This window comes from Barbus barbus (assembly GCF_936440315.1).
Source record: "Barbus barbus genome assembly, chromosome: 4".
NCBI lineage: Eukaryota > Metazoa > Chordata > Actinopteri > Cypriniformes > Cyprinidae > Barbus > Barbus barbus.
This window is the reverse complement of record NC_136732.1, coordinates 8,508,460-8,518,396: the sequence shown is the minus strand read 5'-3', so window position 1 is coordinate 8,518,396 and position 9,937 is coordinate 8,508,460. Positions and strand designations below refer to the sequence as shown.

Sequence of the window (9,937 nt, the reverse complement as noted above, 5' to 3'; positions counted from 1 at the left end):
AGAGGTCACCCGTTCACCACAGTGACTTTTACACTCACAGCACATTGGACTCCATTTCCCACAATCCATTGCACAGATCACAGCTGTCACCATTCACACATCACACACACCTGATCACCATTTTCCAATCACCACCACACACCATATAAGCCTGGGACTTGCTCTTGCTCAGGGCCGAGTATTGTTAGCGTATATCACTCGCATAGCGATAGCAACTCTACAGAGCCATTATTCTAGTCCTAGTCTTGCATTGTTTTCCTGCCGTGTCTGACCCTGCCCGTGTTTCCTGGATTAACCCTTCGCCTTGCCGTTTGGACTGTGTTCGCTCCCCGTTTGGATTATTGCTCTCGACTCTGGATTCTCTCTCTGCCTTGCCCCTTTGGATACTGTTCGCTCATCGTTGACCCACGCTTGCTCCACGGATTGCTCTGTCTTGCCCTTGCCATACCTGTTTGCCGATGTCTGACCCTGCCTGTTTCTGACCATGTTTTTTAATAAAGCCTTGCATATGGATCCGCATGTCTCACGTCTCGTCAGCCCTGTAACAGTATGTTTGTTGAGTATTTTACAACAGATTCGAACTCGACTCAACCAATCAGAATCAAGGACCGGAACTATCCGTTTTATAAAGAGTTTTTAGACGTTTTCGTGGATCCATGTAAACATGGACCATTTTGTTAATATTGTCAAATAATACACAAAGGAAATTCCATTTTTAGTGTATTGCTGTGTTGTAAATATACCCTATATACTCTATATAATATAGAGAGATTAGTTGAACAAGCAACTTGATGAGGAAGATATCATTACACACAGTTTTAAATGCCAGAAAAATACTTGCATTAAAAGGTCAAGGTCCAAGAGCCCAAATTATTTTTGTTTGAACAAATTTGAATGTGTGGGAAAACAAGTGAAATGTTAAAAATTTCAAGAAATGTGTCTTTGAATGAATGGTTTGGGGATTTGTCCAAATGAATGTTATAGTGTGTTAGCAATCTTTACATAGGACTTGATAAGAATAAATATTGAAATTAAAGGGTTAGTTCACTCAAAACAAAAACAGAAAAAATGGTGGTTTTCTAATGCCATATGGTTTAAATCGTTCAAGGCAATCAGTTTCCTCAAATTAAATGATTTTTATTTTTAAAAGCGTACTGTATCGGTGTTTTCTTTATTTTACACAGATTTAACCATTTTCTCCTTCAAAAAACACAAATAATTACCTCAAGCAACACAATATGAACTTTTCCCTTGTGTTAACATTAAGCAGCGAAACCTAAAACATACTAGTCAGAATAATGTAAATAGGAGCACGTGATTGTGTTTTGGAAAATTTTTATTTTGCAGAATGAATGAATGGATGGATGGATGTCTGAATTAGCAAAAAGGCACTCGTCCACCGCGCAGCACTCACCTCCTGGAAAAAACATGAACTAATAACAATGCAGGACTGGTCTGAAAACACACTCCACTGCTCTCTAGCCTGCAGACTGTTTAGAGGCCAATCTCTTAATACCGTGACATCTGATATTATTTGAGAGATTACGAGAATTAATTTACTGGGAAATCGGATTTATGTGCTCCCGTTTAATATTGACCCTTGTACGACCTTTTGGACATTTTTGTCTTTTTCAATTTTGTTTTGTTTTGTTTTTTTTATCATTTTGCCTGTGTTATTGGCAGCTGCATAAATTTTGGCTCAGGTGTGTATTTTTATTGAAATTTTACTATTTCACTCCCATTTCCTTTAATAAACCTGTTTTACACTAGTTACAAAAAAATTGTTAATATCAGGACCTTTTGGACAAAAATGTCCCCATTGAAATCCATTAAAACTGAAATTTTTAATTGCAGTGCCGTTTAACTGTAAAATGATGCCATTTTTGTTAATAGGCTTTGTGTCACAGACTGGTCAAGGAGGAAGACAGGAGGATAACGTTAACAAAGGATATTTATTAACAGTAACCAAGGTTGGGCTTCCAACAGAGGTGAGATAACAAAGGAGGCACTGGAAGCAGAATGCACAGATATCACTGAACGTAACCTGGCGATCCCACAGGCTGGGTGAGATCCTGGAAGGATGGGCAGACAGGGAACCGTTGACCAGCCTAGAGTAGCTTGCGACCTTGAGACCAGCCGACGAGTGACTGAGGTGAGTGAGCTTTTGAATAGTAGTGGGAAGTGGTTGCAGGTGTTCATGATTAGTACTCTGGTGATTGAGAACGGGTGTAGTAGACTGATTCAGCTGGTGAGGCAGGTGATTCCGTGACACTTTGATTCTGTTGGCAAGGCTTCAAAATTTTATTATTTTTACTATTTTTTACCAAATGGTGCCATTTTTTTCAGGTTTGGTCAATAAAGGGTCTATAAAGCAAATACTCGCTGTTTTCTGCTTCTGCATATTATAGAGCCAATTGGATAAATAATGCAGCTATAATTGTGTGGGTGTGTTGGTGTGGTTTATATGTATGTCATAAAAAAAAATGTGTGTGTGCTTGTAATATTTGAGAGAAAAAAACTTCAAATCACAAATCCAACCACTGTGTGCTCCAGCAGAGTTTTGCTGGCATCTAAAATTTGGTACTGCGCCCAAACAAAATCTTACTGAAAGCTAATTTTTTGAGATATCAACCTCAAATTTGGAACACAACTTGTTTAGATTTATGGCTTTGATTTTCTAGCAGGTTTGGAGTTCAACATGTTTCATAAAATATATATTTTATATAAAATATTGTTCATAAAGCATTTTCATAAACTTAAACTTCTATAACTATTTTTGGTTTCACTTTTTAAACTTTTTTTTACTTCAACAATAATCTGTCATGGGTCTTCTAAATGAGACCAAACTTAAGTCTGTGCACCCAAACTTCAAATTTGTATGACCGTTTTTTACTTTTTTTTATTGACGCTCAAGGGTTAAGTGGATGTTAAATTAATCATTTTATACAATGCATTTATATATAAAAAAACTGCATGTAACTACATCTGTAATTAATTTCTGTAATTACATTTATAATTACACTGTTGACCCATCCATTACAGCTTAACCAACTCTTAAATAGTGCCACCTATGCCACCAAACCTATCCCTAACCTTACCCATATCCCACCTCAATAGCAGCAAAAGTGCTTTCAATACAGTGTGAACAGTGCATTGTACTTATTTTTTTACGTAAGAGTTAAAGCCACTTAATATAATGTGGGACCATTTATATAATTGTTATTGTTAAAAATGAATTTAGTAAATACATTAAGACAAAGTATTTGTGTAATTATCAGTTTAATAACTCAGGACAGATGCGAAAGTAGAGAAACACACACCTCAAAACATTCACCATAGTAGAAATCTTGCTAAATATTTGATAACTATAAGCCTGTCATAAGTTCAGGGATTTAAAAGTGTCAGTGGCTGACATGACCAAAAGTTTTTCCTTACTATTGCTATTCCACAAATGAAGGTGAAGGTGTCTGATGATAGGGCAGGCCCGCTAAACCAATATTTTCAGCTGTGGAGTCCAGGGACACTGCTGGTGTAGGCCTCTTATAAATGTATTTGTCAAACGTACCATTCATTTTATAAGATGATAAGAACCTTATGTCAAGTAGTGCTCCTTTCAACAGAACAGTATAACAGCCTTAATAACCAACCATTTTTGTAATTGTTTTGAAAACTGAGTAAAGTAAGGGTTGTATTGTATCCTAAGAATCAAAGGTTGATAGTAATATCTACAGTATTTGTAGAGTATTTGTCTCTGTGGGTCTTTGGTACAGCACTCAGTGCTCCCACAGGGACGATGCGTCTACACTGAGCCCGTCGCCCATCAGTGTGCCTCCCTGATCTCCACGCAGGTATTTGGCATTTTGACCTTTGATGCCAACCCGTCCATTCTCTGCAAACTCAAAGAAGAACTCCTCAGGTTTGTCTCCATCTGTGCAAACCAGACCACTGCTGGAGACGTACCAGAACTTTTCATTTCCACCTGTGGTAGAAACAAACACATTTCCATACATTCATCGGGTGTTTACTGACCCTGGTCAGTTACTGGTCAGCTTACACAATAGCAATATAACTCACTTTTTATTTGGTATGCACCATCACTGAAAAACAATGAGAAGATATCATAAACAGAGCGGCTGCAGTCCAGTGTATTGGAGGTTTTGTGGTGACATACAAAGCCGTTCTCCCCACGCAAGACCAGGATTGGACGATTAATCAGCTTTAGCACAAACTGCTCATCCTCCCCTGCCGAACACATGCAGGGATTTATCTGACTCATGTTAAGTGGGTATTCAGTAGTGACAGGTCAGTAATAGTGTGCTAAAAGTCCGAAAAAAATAAACTTGTTTGCACTCACCCAAAGAATCACTCACAGCAGCAAGCTGTCCATTTTTCTTGGTGCAGACATATTTTCCATTGTTTGCTCTCAAAGCAACTCGCCTGCCCAGCCATTCAATGTCAAACATGGTGCTTTCTTCTCTATCAGTTACAAGAACACACACAATGTTTTCCTATTTTCATTAACATCAATTTATGAAATGCATCAAAATTACTGTAATGTGTGATAATAATGGAAACACTTACGCTTCTGTGGCTGAGGACAGAATCCCTCCGTGAGTAACAAGTGTCCAGTAATTTCCTCCGTTGGTTCTGAACATGCACTTCTTAGTGTCTTTATCAATCTCCATCTGAAATGTCTCCATGTCTGTCTCATCATCCTGATTAGCTAAGATGCTAACACCTGGAAACAAAGACATTTTCATGGCTTCTCAGTGGCTGATGCCCGTTTCCTTTACAAAATTACAAAAACTGTGGGTTGGGTTGATGAAACTTTGCCCCCAAACTGACAGCTGATTGTACTGGTCTCCTCGTGTGATCATTAGTCTCTTCTGTAGCTCATAACATCAACAGATTTTGATATTTTCAAACAATACTTCTACTATTACTGTTACTTATTTGTTCAATTGTTTTCCTCACATGCAAAGGCTGATTTTTTTTGTCAAATTCAAATACAATTCTGCATCTTGTTTACTACCTCAAGTTTATTTCATCAGAATGCACAAAGACATTTGAATGCCTATCAATGAGAAAACATGCCTTTTTCCTGAACTATTTTATTAAAACTGTGTAAAGGGTTTTTGCCAATGTAACAGCAGCTTTCAATGGAAATTTCCACTTATTGCTCTGTTTTACAATGTGCCTGAGTCTCACTAAACCAGAAATCAGTAATCACCCCGGTTTTTCTCTTGTCACTTTCTCTGAACCTGTGGTCTACATAACGTAACCAGCAAACGTACGTCTATACTAACTAGTCAAAGTGACCAGATTGTGTGGATTGAGATTCAAATGAGATGTTTCAGAACTATCGCTTGACTGTCTCTTAAGCCTTTTACTAGAGTAATCCCTAACACTCACCTCAGCAGCCTTCTGCTATAATTCAGTGGTGAAAAGCAAATGCAAAGAAGGGCCTAATAAGCATGTGGTGCATGAAACATTCAGCCTCAGCCAAACAGATTCAGCCTTTAACAATTCCAGCTGTAGCCTGTGATGTTGTTTACATAGGTCATGCACGATCTAAAGGTTCTATGGCCAAGTAGTAGAAAACCATTTACATTGTTTGCTATTCATTATTGTTAGTGAGTTAGTGATGTATTCTACTATATGATAAAGTAGATAATATATTTAGCAAATATTTAGCTATGAGAATGAAAAGCATTCATCATAATGGCTCATAGTTGTGTTCAAAGCTTGTCCTTTTCCCCTCTGTATCAAATGTCAGCCTCCTATTTGTCTACAATGACTCTAAGAGACAGATGTCTTGCTCTTGACTCTGAAACAGTCTGAAAAGTGGCAATGGAGTCAATAGGTCTGTTTTATGCTTTTCTAGGACTACCAACAAACTCTATTAGCATACAGTACGCAGGGTCCAGTCCTAGTCCTGGTTCTGGAGGGCCAACGTGCTGCAGAGTTCAGCTCCATCTTGCTCCAATGCACTTACCTATACGTTTCTAGTCATCATAAAGACCTTGATTAGTTGGTTCAGGTGTATTTAACTGAGCTCTCTGCAGAGAGCCAACGGCCAGTACTGGACACCTCTGGTATACACCTTTGAAGAATTGTAAAATTGGTTGGTTGCTTTGGCCGAACTTTAGTTTAAGGTCCAATTCTAGCTATTAACAAACCATTAACTACAACTTTTGGCTCAAACTCCTAATTGGCTGCTTATTAATAGTTAGTAAGGTAGTTGTTAAGTTTAGGTATTGGGTAGGATTAGTGATGTGGAATATGCTCATACAGAATATGTCCTTTATGAGTACTAATAAACAGCCAATATGTTAAGGAAGATTAAGGAAAAGAGTCCAACGCCATGGTATAATGAGCACACTCACGCCCTAAAGAGAGCAGCCTGGAAAATGGAGCAAGAGGAGAGGAGAACTGGCCCCCCGACTGAGCCTGGTTTCTCCCAAGGTTTTTTTCTCCATTCTGTCACCGATGGAGTTTTGGTTCCTTGCCACTGTCACCTCTGGCTTGCTTAGTTGGGGACACTTCATTTCCAATGATATCGTCGATCTGATTGCAAAGACACTATTTAAACTGAACTGAGCTGGACGATGACATCACTGAATTCAATAATGAAATGCCTTTAACAGAAAATTGAGTGTTTAATCTCGTCATTTTACATTATTGACACACTATTTTGATATTGTGCAGTTGCTTTGACACAATTTGTATTGTTAAGCGCTATATAAATAAAGGTGACTTGACTTGACTTAATAATAGGCATGCTAATAAGCAACTACACTCTTAAGAATAAAGGTGCATCAAAAGGTTCTTCAAGCGTTGCCATAGAAGAACCATTTTTGGTTCCACAAAGAACCATTCAGTCAAAAGTTATTTAAAGAACCATCTCTTCTTTACCTTTTTATAATCTGAAGAACCTTCTTTCACCACAAAGAACCTTTTGTGAAACAGAAAGTTTCTTCAGATGTTAAAGGTTCTTTATGGAACCATTAGACAAAAAGGTTCTTCTATGGCACCGTGAAGCACCTTTATTTTTAAGAGTGTAGATAATAGTGAGAATTGGTCCCTGTACTAAAGTGTTACCATTGCCCCCCCCCCCCCCCCCCCCCCCCATGCAGTTAAAATGAATGTGGATCGTAACAGCACCAGAGAAGGCCCACAGGTCTTGTGTGCTACAGCAGGGGTGCCCAATCCTGTTCCTGGAGATTTATTTACCTGCGGAGTTCTCTTCCAATCCTGGTTCAATACACCTGTCTGTAATTATCAACTGCTCCAGGAACAGGATTGGGCACCTCTGGGATACAGTATATTCCAAGAATATGGTTAGTTTCCCTAGCTCTCATGTTCCAATCTGTGAACTGATCATTTAAGCCTGATCTCTTTTAATGAAACATAATTTCAGTGATCCTCTTCACTTCACTAATCCATTTCTGAAAATCAGCTCACTTACTTGATCCAGTTGATTAACAGCCCACTGGAAGTTAAGAATATGCAAATCACTTGTGGTTGTTTTAATTTGAACTGGACACACGGTGGATATGACAAATCCCATTAATTTGGTTGCTTCACACAGAAGATTTAATGGTGTTGCTGGATGACCATACACCCACAGGCAGACCCATAGATGTCTGCAAATGTTCACACTTTTCTGAGATTCTGTAATGCACACATGCATCATTCAGCTCACATAAAAAGCAAACAACAGTGTGTTATAGTTCTAGCTCTGCATCAGCAGACAAACCTTTATCAGTTTTGTGAGGATTAAGTCAAATCTTAGAAATGTATACTGACCACCTCCAGAATCCATGTTGCTGAATACCTACACATTGTTTTAGACTGGGGTGCCCAATCCTGTTCCTGGAGATCTATCTTCCTACAAACTCAACCTTGATCGAACACAATTGAACCAGCTAAATAAGATTGTCAAGAGCACTTGTTAATTACAGATAGGTGTGTTCGAGTAGGTTTCGAACTGAACTCTGCCGGTAGGTAGATCTCAAAGAGGGCAGCTGGGAACCACTGTTTTAGACTGGTGGTTCCCTAACACGGTCCAGAAGGTTCATAACGCCGCACATTTTACTCCTTGATCAAGCGTTGTCGCCTTAAACAAGCACACCTTATTCTGGTCTGAAATTGGTGTGTCAGACAAAGGAGACATGCAAAAAGTGTTGGGGACCTCCAGGAACAGAGGTCCCCAACCATGACTATGACACGTCACCACATGCTAACAAATACACAATCATTGATTACCTTGACGAATAGACACATATCTTTTGTTGGCTGCCTGGAAAACAACTTGTGGGTGGCACTCTTCCAGATCAAACAGCTCATCTTTCCCTGGCCTTGAACAGCGGCCAGACTTCAGGGTGCCGGTGGGGCCTATTGGTGAGAGAAACTTGCCATCACAGTCCTTAAAGGCCAGCTTGCCAGACTTGAGTTCCAAGGTGAAACTAGTGTTAGGCCCATGATCCATTACCAGTTTACCATCAGTGCCGAGAAAGCGGTTGTCACAGGTCTTCAGACTGTACTTGCCATCCAGATAGACCAAAGTGATCAAGGAGTCAACGCCCCAGGGGATGTCGCTGTTCATGCAAAGCTCGTCGTCTGCGGTGGACAAGCGTGCATAGCGCTTGCGGGATACACTTAGCAGGTTGGCCTGTGGGTGAAGGGCAAGATGCATGGCCCATTGTTCAGATTCTCCAATGGTCTGAGCAAAACAGGACAGATATTCTGCAGAGCCTCCAAAATAACGTGAATATGGCTCAGACTGTAAGGCCCAGCGTCCATCTGACTGCGTCACAAGCAAGAAACGGCAGGATGTGTTTGACACTTCCTCCTCACAGCTCACCTTGCCATCTTTATCTGTGGTCAGATAACGTCCGAGATGACTGCGCAAGAAAACCACCTGGCTGTCCTGGTCTTGCTCCAGGGTCCAGATCTGTTTCTTCTTCAGGCTGGTTCCAGATGCATTTACCTTGAACCCAAATGTCTCTGCCGTGAGGTAACGATTTTCGTAATTAATAAGTCCGAACTGGAGCTTTAGAGCCATACTTATTCCATTCGTGCACATTCTGACCAGGTGGTTCTCTTGTTTTAGATGTTTTGTGTTGCAGATTAAAAATGCTAGAAAGATGACAATATGCCCTTGACTCTCCTCTGAGGCTAGTAAAAGGTCATTTAAAGCTTCTTCCTTGCTCTGAACATTGAGTTTCTTGTCCGTTTCTTCTTGTACACTCAGACTCAACTACAGATTAAGGCTGTTGTCCTTGTGAGTTTCCTTTATTGTTAGAGCCGCAGTCCCAGGCTACACTAGGTTACCTTTTGCTACTTCTCTGGATTCACACAGGTGACTGCTTGCTGCTTCCTAATCAGCCTGGATTAAACTCAGCATGATGCACCACCTCAATCCATCAAGCTGCTGACATCATACACACCACGTCTCTGACTCCTCCCTTTTGTCCTCTGGCAGATCTCTCTCTACCCCTCCCTCTCTCCTAGTTTTCAGTCCCAACCCAACCCAAACACCACCTTTCCCCACTTTTGTCTCATTCTTCCTTTATCTTTATACACTGGCTTGTTCTCTTGGAGTATCCCTTTTGGATTAAATATATTGTTGTTCCAGTAATAAATAACACAATATATATTTTAAAATGTTTTTGGACAATTGTTCTTTATTTCTTGCCTATATATGGTAATGTCACATTCTCTGAGGAGTTTCTTTTTTTTTTTTACACACTGCTTATTTGACCTTCCTTATTTCCCAGTCAAATATGTATTCTTTAGCCTGTAGCTCAGGTTCTGATGATCATGATGTACGATCTGTCACACAGCACCTGCCGATCTGTATCCTTATAAGGGTATTACTGAACTTACACTACAAGGTTTCAAATATGTTACAAATTGGTGTCCTATTATTATT

General features: G+C 39.7%; 1 protein-coding gene across 1 annotated transcript; it reads right to left on the bottom strand.

The window, feature by feature from the left end:
• Positions 1-3,265: 3,265 nt before the first annotated feature.
• LOC306865315 (fascin-2-like) lies at positions 3,266-9,404 on the bottom strand. The gene is made up of 5 exons (XM_079409864.1): positions 8,269-9,404; positions 4,582-4,738; positions 4,355-4,476; positions 4,075-4,242; positions 3,266-3,979 (listed from the first exon to the last, which is right to left on the bottom strand). The coding sequence occupies exons 1-5, from the start codon at positions 9,086-9,088 to the stop codon at positions 3,774-3,776; spliced, it is 1,473 nt and encodes a 490-aa protein (XP_079265990.1). The 5' UTR covers positions 9,089-9,404; the 3' UTR covers positions 3,266-3,773.
• Positions 9,405-9,937: the final 533 nt, after the last annotated feature.